This window comes from Spermophilus citellus (genome assembly GCF_964194105.1).
Source record: "Spermophilus citellus genome assembly, chromosome: 14".
NCBI lineage: Eukaryota > Metazoa > Chordata > Mammalia > Rodentia > Sciuridae > Spermophilus > Spermophilus citellus.
In genome coordinates, this window is record NC_138194.1 from 63,831,568 (window position 1) to 63,850,145 (window position 18,578).

The 18,578-nt window shown below is 41.2% G+C and overlaps 2 protein-coding genes across 4 annotated transcripts in view; one reads left to right on the top strand and one right to left on the bottom strand.

Moving 5' to 3' along the window:
* TP53INP1 (tumor protein p53 inducible nuclear protein 1) overlaps positions 1–18,578 on the bottom strand; it is a 182,652-nt gene that overhangs the window by 54,116 nt on the left and 109,958 nt on the right. The window contains exon 5 of one of the 2 annotated variants that reach the window (XR_014018772.1): positions 14,203–14,304. The exons of the other annotated variant lie outside the window; for it this stretch is intronic. The gene's annotated coding sequence lies outside the window, so the exon portion shown is untranslated. Of the gene's footprint in view, positions 1–14,202; positions 14,305–18,578 lie in introns of those variants that run through there. 2 annotated transcript variants of the gene reach the window in all.
* INTS8 (integrator complex subunit 8) overlaps positions 15,797–18,578 on the top strand; it is a 52,581-nt gene continuing 49,799 nt past the window's right edge. For both annotated transcript variants that reach the window (XM_081266119.1, XM_081266120.1), the window contains exons 1-2: positions 15,797–16,068; positions 17,434–17,608. In XM_081266119.1, coding sequence (XP_081122245.1) covers positions 15,939–16,068; positions 17,434–17,608 — 305 coding nt within the window. In that variant the 5' untranslated portion in view covers positions 15,797–15,938. The remainder of the gene's footprint in view (positions 16,069–17,433; positions 17,609–18,578) is intronic.

Sequence of the window (18,578 nt, forward strand, 5' to 3'; positions counted from 1 at the left end):
TCGATAATTTTAAGTGTCTATTTGACTGGATTAAGGACTACCCAGAAACCTGGTAAAACATTATTTTCGGGGAGAGTTGTAAAGGGGTTTCCAGAGGTTACCAGCATGAATCTGAATGAACCAATATTGGGTGGGCACCAACAATTAGGGTCCAGGAGAGAAAACAGAAAATGCAGATGTGTCTGCCTGTAATCCCAGCAGCTTGGAAGGCGAGTTCAGAGCTAACCTCAGCAAAAAGTGAGATGCTAAGTAACTCAGTGAGGCCCTGTCTCTAAATAAAATACAAAATAGGGTTGGGGACATGACTGAGTGGTTGAGTGCCACGGAGTTCAATCCCCCTACTCCAAAAAATAAATAAATAAAAACAATTGTATCTATCTCTGGAGCTGGGATACGCTTTTTAAAAATATAAATTTTTATTTTTAGTTGTAGATGGACACGATACATTTTTATTTATTTTTATGTGGTGTTGAGGATTGAACCCAGGGCTTCACACATGCCAGGAGAGCACTCTACCACTGAGCCACAATCCCAGCCTTGGGATACACTTTTCATCCCCTTTCCTTGGACATCAGAACCCCATGTTTCCCAGACCATGAAGTTACAGAACCAGCACCTTCCCCTGGTTCTGAGATCTTCAGTTTGGACTGAAGCTGCCGACATTACAGGATCTCCAGCTTGTTGACCTTGTCATTTGACCTCTAGAAAACCTTAATACTGGGCCCAAATGTGTACTAAATAAGTCTTCAGACAGCTAGCTATTCCCTTGGAGCTAAATCTGGTTTCTTTTTTCTTTTATTGGTACCAGGGATTGAACCCAAGGGCACTTAAACACTGAGCCACATCCCCAGCTTCCCCCCCACACACTTATTTTTTTTTATTGGTTGTTCAAAACATTACAAAGCTCATGATATATCATCTTTCATACATTTGACTCAAGTGGGTTATGAACTCCCATTTTTACCCCAAATACAAATTGCAGAATCACATCGGTTACACACATTTTTACCTAATGGCATATTAGTGACTGTTGTATTCTGCTACCTTTCCTATCCCCTACTATCCCCCCTCCCCTCCCCTCCCATCTTCCCTCTCTACCTCATCTGCTGTTGTTCAATTCTCTCCCTTGTTTCCCCCCCTTCCCCTCACAACCTCTTATATGTAATTTTGTGTAACATTGAGGGTCTCCTACCATTTCCATATGATTTCCCTTCACACTTATTTTTGGAGACAGGGTCTTGCTAAGTTGCTTATGGCCTCCATAAATTGCGAGGCTGGCTTTGAACTTACGCTCCTCCTGCCTCTGCCTCTGGAGCCACATAAATCACCACTCCTTGCTCAATCTGGTTTCTTATCTCTGATTTTTTTTTTTTTTTAGCATGGCTGCTCTATTCTCTCTTCCTATATTTACAAATATCTATGTCTAGCTAGGTGTGATGATGATGCATGTTTGTAGTTTGAGGGACTGAGGAGGTTGAGGCAGGAGGATCTCAAGTTCTAAGCTAGCCTCAACAATTCATGAAGGCCCTAAGCAATAAAATAAAAATGGCTGAGGATGAAAGTGGTGAAACACCCCCAGTTTCTATTCCAAATACATACACACACACACACACACACACACACACACACACACACGCTACTTCTGGCCCCTAGTACTCATCTTCCAATGCCCATGCAAGTTAGCCTCAGCTCCGGAATTCATCTGATGAAAACTTGTGGCCAAAATTGTAGACTGCTGGCCAACCAATGAACTTCCTGCCTTTGAGTCAGATGACTTCCTGGTTCTCCCAAGGAGCTCTTGGGAGGCAGCAAGCTCTAAGCTGCCAGTGTGGCAATCTCACAAATGACCCATGTCTACTCTCAGCACAGATGTAGATACCCAAATAAGTAAATCTTTGTTCCTAGTTAGCCAAGAGCAGGGTTATGCGTTTATTTGCAAAAGAGGCTCTTGGTAGTCAGTAATGTTGAGTCTGAGTCATTGCAGCATCCAGGTTTCTTGTTTTCCCTCTAGTGACTCAAGCCCTGTGTTTCTTTCCCATAATATGGGTTCTGTGTGTGATGCGCAGCTGGAATGGAAGAACTCTCTTTTGTGTGTGTGTGTGTGTGTGTGTGTTTGTGTGTTTGTACGCGTGCGCGTGCACACACACGCACGTGCAAATACATACTGGGGTTTGAACCTAGGGCCTGATGCAAGCTAGGCAAGTGCTCTAACACTGAGCTACACCCTCAGAAGACCTCAATCTCTTTACAGTAAGAATTTGGAGTTTGCTGTGATCTTGTGCAGATGGAGCATCACATCTGATTCCTACTCTTCAGCCTATCCGCTACACTGTTAGGATTCTTTTTGCTGTGTGCACTTATGGCAGCAGTGTAAGTGCAGAAACGAAGGGCATGCTCTTTCCTTCCTCTCTGCCAGCCAGGATTGAACCCAGTCTCCAGACCAAGTTAATATGATTCCCAAAGAAGTCTATGAAGGGATTGTATCAGTTTCTGTTTTTTGCTAAAATGACAATTACTTTTTCCCATAGAAATCCTTCATAGATTTTGTTGTTTACTGGGTATGAGGAACTTCAGCTTTGTTAAGTGTGGCTGAGAATTTCTTTCCCAAATCTTAAGACAGTGTTCCTAACTATGATGAAGATTCTATTTTGCTTTGTATTTCGTTATCTAATTTGTTGCAGACTGATAGGTAGTCCTATTGTTTAGGACTAATTCACAGCTCATACTGCATGTTGAACTCACTACCCAAGTTACCCGACACCTAAACTTTTCTATATTAGACATGACCATTGATCATTGACTTGGATGTGAGGGCAATGCAAAATTGCTATAAGAATTTTTAAATTCATACTCTCAATACCAGTACTTTAACTTGACCCAGACCAGTAACTAACAAGTTACAGGTTGACACTAGTTTGTAAACAATACTTAAAATATCTCTATCCTCTGATTTTGTGTATGTGTTCTAAAACTTTTATTTTTCTGTTTTGATTTTTTTGTTTTGTTGTTTTGTAGTATTGGAGATTGAGCTCAGAGCATCTCACATGTTAGGCAAGCACTCTAAGTTATTTTTTCAAGATTATTTATTAAAGAAGTCACTTTATTTGCTGGTACATTCTCATGTGTGCTAATATTGAAATCGTAAGTGGGGCAGGGGCGGCTGTAGCTCAGTGGTAGAGGGCTTGCCTAGCACATGTAAGGCGCTGGGTTCAATCCTTAGCACCACATAAAAATAAACAAATAAAGGCATTCTGTCCATCTACAGCTACAATAAAATAAAATAAAAACCTTTAAATAAAGAAATTTGTATGGCTACTACTTTGAAATCCAGCATATCCCATAGCTTGATAAGAACAGTGTATCTGCCTTAGACAATTGTGATTTTTTTTTTTTAACAGCATGGAGAAATAGAGACGGAAGTAGAGGATGTGTGTAGCGGTACTCTTAATAATTACTCTGAGGCATATATTCAACCACACCAATCATCAAATATAAACAGTTAATGCAAAAAGTGGTGGATGTGTGGGAGCACTCCAACTAGCATTCAATGCACACTAATTAACACTATAAGCAAATCACACAATGCTAGGGCAACCATGAGCCCTAAAATACCTCCAATGCCACTCGACTTCTCTTAGCCCAAAGAGCAGATGTTGTCCTTGTCTGATGGTTCTCTCCAGCCAATGAATGGACATCAGGGAATGGTGGAGTTGGTCCAGGGATGGACAGCAAGGCAGCCAGTCTCACTGATGGCCTTAGAGCAAAACTCTTCAATGTGGCAGGAGCAGTAATTTAAATACAGTTCCACGTTGGTGTTGTATATTGGTGACTGGTTACACCCAGTGAAAGTCAATGTCCATTGGTTATGTCCATCGAGGTGATGTAATTGCAGCCTGCATGTTCTTTGTGCATGTCCATGGAGCTGTGCTTCCTATCAGTTGTAACCAGTCATTGCTAAGCATGCCTATGGCTAGTGCCCCTTATAGCTCTTTATCAATTGCAAGCAGACATAACTAAGCAGTACAATGGCTGCTGTTCCTTATGGCTACCAACTTAGTGAGTCCCAGCATGTCCCAGCATGTCTATGGCAGATGCTGCTTACATTGTGGTATACAAATGATATATTAATATGCCAATATTTCTCTAGCCACTGAGAACATAAGTCCCAAAATCAAATTCTAAAAGCACACCTTGAATTTTTCTCCTATCTGTATGCAGAGTGGGTTTTTTTAAAAGATATTTTATTTTTCTTTATTTATTTATTATGTGGTGCCGAGGATTGAACCCAGTGCCTCACACATGCTGGGCAGGCGCTCTACCACTGAGCCCCAGCCCCAGCCCCAGCCCTGCAGAGTAGTTTTTATGTTTAAAAAATCTCTAACGTAAAAGTATAGTACTTGGAAATAAAAGCAAAAAGAGAGACAAATGCAAGTTTGTGATTTTTGTTTTCCAGATGCCTGGCTGACAGAATTAAAGTGATAAACATACTCTCAGCCAGTTGGAAAAAATTTACTCTTTCCCCTGAGACCCCTGGCAATGCAAAATGGAGGCACCTGTCTGCCCCAGCTTACTGTAGAGGGTCTCCATACTGGAGATTGAACTCAGGGGTGCTCTACCAGTTGTACATCTCCAGCCCTTTTTATTTTATTTTGTGACAGGGTCTTGCTAAGTTTTCCAGGCTGGCCTGGAACTTTCAATCCTCTGCCCCATCCTCCCAAGTTTCTGGAATTACAGGCTTACACCACCAAGCCGGGCATGCCACTGTAGAGGGTTTATAAAGGAAGGTGGTAGAAGGTCACCATGTGAAAACAAATGACCTCAGAGACTCAGCACTGGCTCCATCATGACAACCAGCATATGGCTGTTCTACTTCTTAGGCAAATTCTTCAATCAGTAAAAAGAACTACTCTTTGTCATCCATTCAGCTAGACACTGTATGAGTAATAGAGACAGATATTTGCTGAGTGTAGTGGCACACACCTGTAATCCCAATCCTGGTGGCTCAGGAGGCTGAGGCAGGAAGAGTTCAAAGCCAGCCTCAGCAATTTAGCAAGGCCTAAAGCAACACAGTAAGACCCTGTCTCTAAATAAAATATAAATAAGGGCTGGGGGTATTGTAAAGACAAATGACACACACATGAAACAGAAAACCTCAGATCAGCAGGCTTTTCTTTATTCAGTATTTAGGGGCAGAGTCAATTGGTATAACCCTGGTGTGGCTCATTTTCTGGGCAGAAAATGGTGATGGGCTGAAACAAGGATCTGGGTTATATAGGCTTCATTTAGGGTAGGACAGGTGGGCAATTCCTGGGGTTCATTATATTGGGACTGGCTGACCCATTAGGTCCTTCCCCTACCTTCCCCAAGTCCCCATGCCAAGAGTTTAGACCCCACAAAAGAAGTTAGACAGTTCCATAGGTAATTACAAGGGGGGAGAAGAGGGCCATAACAGGGATGCCCAGTGCTATGAGAACAGACCGCAGGGTGACTGGTCAAGGAGGCAAAGAAGGTTGTAGAGAAAGTTAATATAAATAATAAGAAAATAATTTTGGTAACTGTAGGACTCACTACCTCTTGAAAGATCTGTTTTGGGAAATACTAACATGTGACTTAGTTAGATATCGAAGAATAGCTTATACAGAAAATAGATACTTCAACAATAAGCCTCATGTCATATTCATTTTTTGCTTGTTTGGTTTTTTGGTACAGGGGGTTGAACTCGGGCATGCGACCACTGAGCCACATTCCCAACCTTATTTGTATTTTATTTAGAGACAGGGTCTCACTGAGTTGCTTAGTGCCTCTCTTTTGCTGAGGCTGGCTTTGAACTCACAATCCTCCTGCCTCAGCCTCCCCAGCTGCTGGTATTACAGGCCACTGCACTCAGCTTAGATCCTATTCTTATACCTGGAAGAGGTGATTTTGTCTAATCTTTATTACTGGCAGATAGGAACACTACCCCAAGAGGCCACAAGATGGCAATGTAATCAGCATAGTTCCCTCCCCCAAAATATTAAATAAAATTTCAAATTCTCTGTTGATAACAATTCTATTTCTTTTTCTTTTCTTTTTTAGAATTCTCAAAAAGGGCTAGGGATATGGCTCAGTTGGTAGAGTGATTGACTTGCATACACAAGGCCCTGGGTTCAATCCCCAGCACCACCAAAAAAAATTCTCAAAGAAATGAAATGAATCCAAATTTATTTTTTAAAATGTGATTCTCAGGGAACTTTTATGTTTTAGAATACAGAAAAGTAAAATTATGCATTGCATACTTGCATTTTGTTTTTCCATGGTAATTCTTCTGGTTTCCTATACTGTGTGTTGGCAGTGTGAGAGGTCCACATTTCAGAAGGGAAGAATTTATGCCCTAACAGAAGGAAAAGAAATCTGGGAAGATGTAAAAGAGAACATTTTAAACTATCATGAAGAAAGAGGAGGACAAAATGATTAGTTACTACAGTTTATTATCAACATAAAAACATATACATATAAAATATAAAACATATAAAAATGTTTGCTAGAATTTCATTTATTCGTGTGTGTGTGTGTGTGTGTGTGTGTGTGTGTGTTACTAGTAATTGAACCCAGGGATGCCCTTCCACTGAGCTACATCCTGAGCTCTTTTTTCATTTTAAGACAGGTCTCACTAAATCTTGAGGCAGGCCTCAAATTCGCAATCCTCCTGCCTGACTCTCTGGAGTCACTGGGATTACATATGTGCACCACCGTGCCCAGCACATTTATTCCTATATTCCTAAATCTGGTACTATCTCATTTGTGAACTTTTTGTTGATCTGAGCCCAGTAGTTCTACATGCTTTTTGTTGTCTCTGGTGGTACTGAGCATTGAACCCAGGGCTTCATGCATGCTAGGTAACTGCTGTACCTCTAAGCTACATTCCCCCAACCCTTGAGCCCAGGATTTCTAGGCCAGCCTGGCAACATAGAGAGACCTCAACTCAAAAATAAAACAAAGCCAAGCACTTAAGTACCTTTCAGGTCTTACGTCATCTTTCAGTACATCTGACAAATTAATAGTTAACAATAACCTTCCCTTCCCATCTTCTTTTACCTTCTCATCATCTTCTCCATGTAGGGACATTGGCTCCCAGCATTGGGGCACAGTGAGCAGATGCTACTGCACAGGCAGCATGCCAGGTGTTAAGGTTTGCCTCAAACTGAGGAGATTACTGGTATGTTGGACTTTCAGTTTTAAAATTAGGTAAGTCCTGGCCAAGTCAAGATGATTCAATACTATGTTTTGAATTTTTTGGTCCCTTCAAAATTCATATGTTGCAATCTTAATCCCCAATGTATCCTAATGCGAGGCATTTAGATCATGAAGGCCCTGTCCTCCTGAATGGATTAATATCACTACGTAAAGGGTTGGGGCTGGGTATGCTAATGCAAGTCTCGAATCCCAGTGGCTCACGAGGTTGAGGCAGGAGGATCCCAAGTTCAAAGCCAGCCTCAGTGGTTTTATGGAGGTGCTAAGCAACTCAGTGAGACCCTGTCTCTAAATAAAATACAAAATAGGGCTAGGGATGTGGTTCAGTGGTCAAGTGCTCCTGAGTTCAATTGAGTTGCTTAGGGCCTCCTTGAGTTGCTGAGGCTGACTTTGAATTTGGGATCCTTTTGTTGCAGTCTCCAAAGTTGCTGGAATTTATAGGTGTGTCACAATGCCTGGCACACACCTATAAGTGAAAATTTGAAATGAAAAATTTGGTGGGGGGGCGGGTACCAGGGACTGAACTCAGGGGTACTCAACCATTTCAGCCACATCCCCAGCCCTATTTTATATTTTATTTAGAGACAGAGTTTTATATTTTATTTAGAGTTGCTTAGCCCTTAAGCCATTACTGAGACTGGCTTTAAACTTGTGATCCTCATGTCTCAGCATCTGAAGCCACTAGGATTACAGGTGTGCACCACCATGCCTGGCTCTGAAGTGAAATTTTTTTAAAAAATATTATTTTAGTTGTAGATGGATACAATACCTTTATTTATTTTTATGTGGTACTGAGGGTCGAACCTCGTGCCTCACATGTGCCAGGCAGGCACTCTACCACTGAGCTATATCCCCAGCTCCTGAAATGAAATTTTTTAAATGAAAAATTTAAATATTTTATTTGCCCATTGTTTCAGAAAGTCTTTGATATAGGCAAGTTAAGTCTCTTCTTTGGACATTCAGGGGACATCTTTAGAGAACACTCATCTCATCCTAGGATTGTCTCACAATCACAGAACGCTGCTAACAGAAGCTAAACACATCAAACTTAGGGGAAAAAAATGTGGCCAGTGGTGGGATTCCATACTTCACAGAATATGTGTCTTGCATCAGATCAGAAACAGATTATGGGGCTGGGGATGTGGCTCAAGCGGTAGCACGCTTGCCTGGCATGCGTGCGGCCCGGGTTCGATCCTTAGCACCACATACAAAGATATTGTGTCCGCCGAAAACTAAAAATAAATATTTTAAAAATTCTCCCTCCCTCCCTCCCTCCCTCTCTCTCTCTCTCTCTCTCTCTCTCTCTCTCTCTCTCTCTCTCTCTCTCTCCTCTCCCACTCTCTCTTAAAAAAAAAGAAACAGATTATGATTTCTAGGGTTTTTTCAATGGACACCTTCCACATGTATTGCTTAGAGGGACAAGGGTCCCTTGCTAGAAGCTTGGGTCCAGTAGACTCCTCCAACATTGACAAAGACTTCAAGTGATCATCTCTACAAGCGGAGCTCAAAGTTTGATAAACATCAAAATATTTGTGAGTCAGGCTTGGTGGTACATACCTGTAATCCCAGCAGTTTGAGAGGGTAAAGCCGGAGATCATGAGTTCAAAGCCAGCCTCAGCAACTTAGTGAGACCCTAGGCAACTCAGCAGTGAGACCCTGTCTGTAAATAAAATACAAAGAAGGGCTGGGGATGTGGCTAAGTAGTTAAGCACCTCTAGGTTAAGCACCCCTGGTACCAAAAATAAACATAACAACTCTCATTGTCATTTTCATATCTGTAACAATTATTTAATTGTCAAAATCTAAAGTTAATCTGTACTGAGTTCTTAAACTTTAATGATACAGAAGATTATTATTATCTGAACATACTTATTTTATATAGACCACAATGAATAGCTATAAATTTCATGGACTTCCATGATTTTTTCATTTTTTGTAGGGCTAAGGGTTAAACCCAAGGCTTTACACATGCTAGGCAAGTACTATATGATACAGTCACAACCACAGAACTATACTCTGTTTCTTTTTTTTTTTTAATTTTTTAGATGTTGATGTACCTTTATTTTGTTCATTTCTTTGTATGTGGTGCTGAGAATTGAACCCAGTGTCTCACACAGGCTAGGCAAGCGCTCTACCACTGAGCCACAACTCCAGCCCCTACTCTGGTTTTAATTTATATTATTATCCTATCATCATTATTATTTTCAATGCCAGGGACCAAACCCAGAGCCTTGCACATAATAGGCAAGGATTTTACCACCAACATACATCCTCAGCTCTCCTTTGATATATTTTTTAATTAACTTTGTGACTTCTTGTTCTTATTCCAGTGGATAGAGTTTTCAAAGTTTGGGCATTTGGGAACCATCTTGTCATAATAGTACATTAGCAGTATGAATAGTCATTTGTTCTAGCTGGGCATGGTGGCACATTCCTGTAACCCCAGTTATTCAAGAGGTTGAGACAGGAGGATCAGAAGTTTGAGGTCAGGGACTGGAGCTGTGACTCAATGGCAGAGCGCTTGCCTGGCATGTGCGAGGCACTGGGTTTGATCCTTAGCACTATATACAAAAAACATAAAGGCATTCTGTCCATCTACAACTAAAAGAATTTTTTTTTTAAAAAAAAGAAGTTTGAGGTCAGTATGGCCAATTTAGTGAGACACTGTCTCAGAAAAAAAAAAATCAGAGCAAAAAATCATAACTCAGTGGTTGAGCACTCCTCCCCCTACAAAATCACTTATTACTTGTTAGCTGTTTTACCTAATGGTGATATAGAAACTCTTCCACCTGAGCTTTGTCTGAGCACAGTTTGAATCATTCCTGTTTTAGCTCTCATTTTGTTATTAAATCTTTTTCTGAAGACTTGAAGAAAAAGACCTTCAAAATTGTGGCACGTCGTCCTTCCTTCCTTCCTTCCTTCCTTCCTTCCTTCCTTCCTTCCTTCCTTCCTTCCTTCCTTCCTTCCTTCCATTTGTTGATTCCTTTCTTTTTTCAATTGAGGAAACCTGTAGAGATGAGGTGAGACACTATTCCCTGGAAGGGAAGATGATTCATAGGCATTGGCAAAATGTCATGACCAAGGACATGAAGAAGAGGGCTGGGGGCCCTTAGAAAAAGGGCTTATTTTGAGAAAACAGAAGCCATAAGAAGGGACACTCAGCTACCCTTCAGCTAAGTGAACAGCCTTCCTGAATCTAGATGCTTCCTTTCTACTCCAGGGAAGACACATCCCTTCAGTTAATAGCAGCCTCCTGGCTTGGTAGACCATCTTCTCACCCTCTTGTGCCTTTTAACTGTTCCCTCTCTCCTGGATCTTTACCATCCACAAATATTTCATAGTAAACAAGAAAAATAAGAAGACAAAGAAGAAAAAAACAAAACAAAAAAATCCCTTAACCTCATAAATTCTTCTTTTTTTTGGGGGGGGGGCGTACCGGGGATTGAACTCTGGGGCACTCAACCACTAAGCCACATTCCTAGCCCTATTTTGTATTTGATCAAGGTACCTGTCTTAAACTACTTACTCTTTTTTTGGTACTAGGGATTTAACCCAGGAGCAGTTAACCACTGAGCCACATCCCCCCAGCTTACCCCACCCTTTTTTAAATTTAGAAACAAGATTTTGCTAAATTGCTGAGGCTGATTTGATCCACCTTCTTCAGACTCCTAGACCTCTGGGATTACAGGTGGGCACCACTACCTTTGCTTTTGGTACTAGAGATTGAACTCATGGACACTCAACCACATCTCCAGCCCTATTTTGTATTTTATTAAGAGACAGGCCTCACTATTGTGGAGGCTGGCTTTGAACCCTTGATCCTCCTGTCTCAACCTCCCAAACTGATGGGATTACAGATGTGTGTCACCGCCCAGCTCAAAACTTTTTTTTTTAACATTTTTATTTTATTTATTTTATTTTATTTAGAGACAAGGTCTCACTGAGTTGCTTAGCACCTTGCTTTTGCTGAGGCTGGCTTTGAACTTGAAAGGACACTTACAGAGTACACATGAAGTTCCAGGACCACACCACACACACAGAACGTCACTCAAGAGATTTATTGTCAGTAACAGGAAGCATACCGACAAGGCTGTCCCTCCAAGGAGAGCAGCATCCTGTGGGCACTTACAGAGCAGCTTTATAGCCTGCAAGAGGAATCTCATAAGCTGTTCAGGAGTTTAAACTGGGGTGAGGTTGATCGTTTTACAGGCACACATTCTTAATGAGAAGTTAAGCAGCATTGCCTCAGAATCAAAACTTTGGAACCTCTAGATAAAATGGCTCCTGATCTAAAATGGCAAATCCAATGACAATATTGATCTGATGTCAATAGAACTTGAGATTCTCCTCCCTCAGCCTCCTGAGCCACTGGGATATAGGCATATGCCACTGCCTGGCTCATACCTTTTTTTTTTTTTTCTTTTAGTTGTAGATGGACACAGTATCTTTATTTTATTTATTTTTATGTGGTACTGAGGATTGAATCCAGTGCCTCACATGTGCTAGGCAAATACTCTACAACTGAGCCACAACTCCAGCCCCATAACTACCTATTCTTAACACATTCTAATTCATTGTTTAAAGAGGAACCCAAGACTGGTTGGTTAGTCATGGTGCTAGCCTGCAATCCCTGCTATTCAGTAGACTGAGGCAGGAAGATTGTAAATTCAAGGCCAGCCTTAGCAATTTAGCCAAGACCTGTCCAAATAAATAAATAAACAAATAAATAAATAAAATAGGACTGGAGATGTAGCTCTGAGATAGAGTACCTCTGGGTTCAACCCATTACAAAAAAGAAAAGAAAAAAAAAAACAGAGTGTGCAATTTAAAAGATTAATTTTATCTTGTCATTTCTTTCTTTAAAACATTCCAGGGCTGGGGTTGTGGCTCAGTGGTAGAGTGCTCTCCTAGCATGCATGGGGCACTGGGTTCAATCCTCAGCACCACATAAATGTAAAATAAAGATATTGTATCCACCTAAAACTTACAAAAAAAAAAAAAAATTCCAAAGGCTTCCTGCTCACTATAAATAAGCCCTGCAGAATTAGCTCCTCTCCTTCTACCTCGTCTTTTCTCTCCCTGTGAGTTTCAGTGTACCACTGCCTCATCTGTTTCTGGAACTTACCAGAACCTTTTTCACTTTTACTCTTCCCTAACTTGTTCTTAATATTGCAGCCATAATAGGCTTAAAAAATTTAAAAAAAAAAAAAGTCCAAAATCTTAACATGGCCTATCTTGGCCTCAGAAAATTTAGTCCTTACTGACCTCTCTATTCTTTCCCCATTCCATGCTCTTTATCTCCATGGTCTGATTGTATCTGAATTATTTTATTTTATTGGTGCTGGGGATTGAACTCAGGGGCACTCAACCACTGAGCCACATTCCCAGCCCTATTTTGTATTTTATTAAGAGACAGGGTCTCACTGAGTTGCTTAGCACCTTGCTTTTTTGCTGAGGCTGGCTTTGAATTTGAGATCTTCCTGCCTGAACCTCCCAAACTGCTGGGATTACAGGCATGTGTATTCAAATTATTTTGATTATTCTAACAGTTCAGGCTTTTTCCTACCTGAGCCTCTATACCCGAGCCTCTATAAATTAGCCTCTATAAATTTTACTGCACACACCCCTATCCCAGAAGAAAGCTCTTCCTTTCCCCTTTCAGTTTAGGTAATTTCCACTCATTTTTCAAATTTCTTTTTAAACTTCCACACTCATCATTTCCATTTACCTCCACTCCTCAGATCTAATTGTTTTAGTTAATATAACATCCTGGGCTTCCTCTTTATTAGAACTTCACAACTTCAGATTCATTTCAAATGACTGGCTTTCCCATTACATTGTGAGCTCTATGATGGAGGGATCCCATCGACCATATTATTTATCATCTACATGGTGCCTCACCCAGAGTAGCTGCTCTATCTCACCTTTTGTTGATGAATTGATCCTTCTAATGCCCAATATATTAAAAAAATAAGCTATGATTGAAACTGAGGGGAGTCAGCCTACAGTACATCACTGTATGCACATGTTCTTCCAGACACAGTTTTTTCCTCCTCTAGAGGGCCTCCAAGGAATCCTCTGGCTCTAAATAACAGTTTGGAAAACATGAATTAGACTCTCAAAATTTGAAGAGCCTAAATTAACAAAATACCAGTAGGGAGATTAAATTGTTATTTTATCTGTGGAAGATTTGGCATCTTTTATTCCTCAACTAGGCATAAAAAGTGACAGGAAGATGACACTCATGTTTCTGACTCCAGTAACAGAATAGATTATAGGAACATATTGTAGTATAGAGAATATCTAAGGGACAGATTTGAAACTCATTTTATAAATGTTGAATATATGCCACCTATGAGATGGTGAAGTGGAAATATCCAGAAATCCTTTGTTTTTTTCATTGGTTAAAAGACGTATAACAATTTTGCTTAAAGGACAGAATTAGAATAACATATATGAAAATGATTTGCAAATACAAGAGTTTTATATATTAGCTATTACTTACCAATTTTTTTTTTCTAGGAAACAGCCTCTGTATAAAAAGCTTCCCTGTTGGGCTGGGGTTGTGGCTCAGTGGTGGAGCATTCAACTAGCACGTGTGAGGCACTGGGTTTGATTCTCAGCACTGCATACAAATAAATAAAATAAAGGTATTAGGTCACTGGGGTACTGCCCTCAGATGGGATTATGGAATGAGTTTTATAAATGAATTTTCACAAGAACAAGTTGTTACAAAAAGGCCAAACCTGGGCTGGGGATGTGGCTCAAGCGGTAGCGCGCTCGCCTGGCGTGCATCGGCCCAGGTTCGATCCTCAGCACCACGTACAAACAAAGATGTTGTGTCCGCCGATAACTGAAAAATAAATATTGAAATTCTCTCTCTCAAAAAAAAAAAAAAAAGAGTAGCTTGGGAAAGCTGCCCTAAAAAAAAAAAAAAAAGGGCTGGGGATGTGGCTCAAGCGGTAGCGCGCTCGCCTGGCATGCGTGCGGCCCAGGTTCGATCCTCAGCACCACATACAAACGAAGATGTTGTGTCCGCCGAGAACTAAAAAATAAATATTAAAAATTCTCTCTCTCTCTCTCTCTCTCTCTCTCTCTCCCCTCTCACTCTCTCTTAAAAACAAAAACAAAAACAAAAAAAAAAAAAAAAAAAACAACAACAACAAAAAAAAAAACAAAAAGGCCAAACCAGACCCCTGAATCTCTCTGGCTTCCTATTTCCTGTGATATCTTCTCCATAGGTCCTGCCATCTTGGTGTCATCTTCCATGAGACTGTCACTGGGAGTCAAACTAATAGAGTCATCAGATCTTAGACTTTCAGCTTCCAAAACTGTGAGTTAACTAAAAATCTTTTAAGTACCCAATTTTGGGTATCTTGTTATAGCAACAGAAAACTGATTAACACGGGTAGTATCATTTACCTGTACTTCCCTTAAGTTTGACCTCTCTTAATTCTGTTATCAACCCTGACTTATGCACTATCATTATTCCTGCTTTCAAATGTGGAAACTAAGGTGTGGAGAGGTTAAATCTCTTATCTCAAGTGTTAGCCAAGCGTTTTGGCACATTCTTGTAATCCCAGCTACTAGGGGACTGAGGCTGGAAGACTGTTAGTTGGAACCAATCAACTAGGCAAATTAGTTAGACGCTGTCTTAAAAAAAAAAAAAGAATAAAAGACAGGCTTGGTGATGCACGCCTGTAATCCCAGCGGCTCAGGAGGCTGAGACAGGACGATTTTGAGTTCAAAGCCAGCCTCAGCAAAAGTGAGGCCCTTAGCAACTCAGTGAGACCCTATTTCTAAATAAAATACAAAATAGAGGTGGGGATGTGGCTCAGTGGTCGAGTGTCCCTGAGTCCAATCCCCAGTACCAAAAAAAAAAAAAAAAAAAAAAGTTTTAGAGTGGTAGAGTGTGGTCAATACACTCTAAATCAGTCTACGATCTATGATTAATTCTCTTCGATTTGTACAGTTTGTTAATAAAATATATAGAAATATTACAGAAAGGAGTAAATGTAAAATGGGTTTACCGTAACCTCTAGTGGGGATATCAAGAGGATTAGCCCTGAGGCGCTAAATACTGAAAGCTAGTCATGAGAAGTAGTAGAAAATTTTGATCTCACTGTATACCGTCATCCCTCCTGGAAGATGTCGTGGGCTGGACGGGGGGGGGGGTGGGATGGGGGGTGGTGGTAAGGGGAGCGGTGCCTAAGGTAGTAGGGGACCTCTGCAGAACAGAGGTAGATGGGAGGAAATCTGAGAAATGGAAAGCACCAAACGTAACTTTCCTGAGTCACAACTAGAAACTGTCCTCTTCGTGTTTACGAAAACATTGAGGCCAACTGCACCCCCAGACTAGGTTGCTAGCTGAGGAATTTCCATAGAACTGGGAAAGCGCCTCCGCTACCTAGCGTCAAACTGAGCCGTCTCTCTGGGCAACCCAAAAAAGGCGTGGCTTGAGGATTAGTCCCGTCCCCTTATCACCAACTTAGACGACGATTGGTCCGGAGGTGGGTGGCGCCTTAGGGAGGCGGATCTAGGAGCTCAGTTCCGGCTCGCGCCGCCATTTTGGCTTGTGTGAGCTTTTCGGACGTTCTGATTGTGTCCTCTCTGTGGGTTGGTTCTGCAGACCACAGGCTCGGGTCCCGCGTTCGAGTGTCAGGTTGGAGCCGGGAAACGCCCCTAGTGGTAGCGGCGGCGGGGGCAGGATGAGCGCGGAGGCGGCGGACCGGGAGGCGGCCACCTCCAGTCGGCCCTGCACCCCGCCGCAGACCTGCTGGTTCGAGTTCCTGCTGGAGGAGTCGTTGTTGGAGAAGCATCTGCGCAAGCCCTGCCCGGGTAAGCATGGCACCTGCAGCCCTGGGGGCGGGACACGCCCCAGCCTCCCTCCACTCAGGTTTTCTGGGCCCCCCGAAGCTTGTCAGGGCCTCTAGCTAAACCCCTTATATTAAATATCCCTGGGCCGGGGTGCCGCCGTGGGGCGTCGCAGAGGCCCTTTCGCCCTCTGTAGGTCCTTTTTTACTGTTTGGGGTTTTAGTACGGGTCTGGCGGTGCTTTGGGTCGGGGATGCTGGCCGGAACCCCCCACCCGCGGTGCTGGAGATTGAACCTAGGGGCGCTCAACTCACTGAGCTACGTCCCCATCCCTGTTTTGGGATAGGTTGTCACTAAGTTTCCCAGACCGGCCTCGAACTTCTGATCCTCTTGCCTCAGCTCCCCGAGAAACTGGGTTAAGGGGTGCGCCACCGCATTAGGAACCCGAACCCTCTTTACAAAACCTGGGGCGGTATAAATTCAGGGAGGTGGGGAGGAATCCGTTTTGATGCTGAGCCCGACGCTAGTTATTATCTTGGGTTCTTGTTTAACTCTTGTTCTTCAGTGAGAGAATTTTATATTCCAAAGCTGGCTGCGTGTTAAAAATCTTTGAAAGCAGGTACTGCTACATAGTTGCAAGGTGGTTATTACATAGTGATGATAATGCTTAATATCCCACTTAAATGGGCTTTATGGGAGAAGCAGGAAAACTTCACGCATTTCTGGAAAGAGGTATTGGTATGAAAACCTAAGTTTCTTCCCTTAGTTCAAATCCAAATATAGATTGAATCTAACAGGCAGTCCTTAACTAAAGGTCGTCTTCAGAGACTAGTCTGAGAAATTAGTGTACTTTATATAGGCAGACTGTGCTATGTCTTTTTTAGTTCATTCCATTTGACAAAATTGCTTCCCAGAAGCCAGGCACCGTGCTTAATTCTTTATATGTGTTATCTGGGTTAATTCAGTCTTCAGAATAATCCTGCCAGGTAGGTGGTATTATTCTTTTTTTTTTTTTTTTTTTTTTTTTTTTTTGCATTGGAGGGAGCAGGTGCTGAGAGGTAACTTGATGGAGATTCCTCTAATTGTCAACTCATTAGTTTACAGCCTGCACCTCTTTCCTCTAATTGGCATTGGTCATTTGCTGAACTGGGAATAACTACTAGGTTCTTCCCTGTGAAGTGTTTCTTCTGTACTAATGTTCCTTGCCCATTCTTCTAGATCATCTGCTTTAGCCCTCAGATGTATTTCTTATATATTGTATTCCTTAGTCTTTATAGCTGCACAGTTGTTTGGATTCCTTTTATGGCATAACAAAACAGTACATTGAATTCTTTTTGTGTATCCATAATTAAAACTTAAATTTAGAAATTTATTTTCTTTTAAATCCTAGATCCTGCACCAGTTCAACTTATAGTTCAGTTTTTGGAACAGGCTTCCAAACCTTCAGTTAATGAACAAAACCAGGTTCAACCTCCACCTGATAACAAGAGAAATCGTATTTTAAAACTTCTTGCTCTTAAAGTTGCTGCACATTTGAAGTGGGACTTAGACATATTAGAGAAAAGGTATAAAGATTTACATGAAATTTCATTTGGAGTACTATTTTGATACTTTTGTTTATTTCTGTGTATGTGTTTAGGATATTGGCTTTTAAAATGAAAGTTTTCTTCCTGTGTTTTCTTGGTAAAATATGCAGGTATTTTTCAGAAAGTACAAAATATATTTAAAGTAGGGTGTGCCTTGAGGACCAGAAAAAAAACAAAATTATTTTCTTTCATCCCCTTCTTCTCAGTTTAAAAAGAAATACTTTATAGGAAACAGGGAAAAGTTCAGGAAAGAAAGAATTCTAGAGAGAAGTACTTTTTAACATTTTTCTTGTTCTTTGTATGTTTTTGTTTTATCAGTGCTGGAAATTGAACTCCAAGCATGTTAGGCAAGTGGTCTAAACTACACCACGCCCCAGCCCTTTATATTTTTCTCTTTTTGGTACTGAGGATACCCAGAGACACTTTACCACTGAGCTACATCCTCAACTCTTTTTTGAGACAGGGTCTCACTAAGTTGCTTAGGGCCTCACTCTGTTGCTGAGGCTGACTTTGAATTTATGATCCTCCTGCCTCAGTTTCCCAGTCTCTGGGATTACAGGAATGCACCATTGCGCTCAGCTCCCATTTTCGTTTTTGTGATTATATCTTGTGTACTGTTTTTTTTTTCCTTCACTTAACATATCATTAACTGTTTCTTCATTGACAGTCATTTTGTTTGTTTCTAGTTTTTCACTAATATAAATCCCAAGCCCTTAAATATCTTTGCCCACAAACTTTATCTGTATTTTGAGTTATTTTTTTAGAATTTTAAATTGCTTGATCATGTGATATAGCCCCCCCCCCCCCTTTCTAGGGCTCAAACCTAAGGCCTCTCTTGTGCTAGGCAAGTATTCTATCATTGCATACAACCCCAGCCCTCCAGACAAGGTAGTTGGATTGTTGATGATAATAAGCAAATTTAAAATATTTAGATGTGGAATTTGTTTTT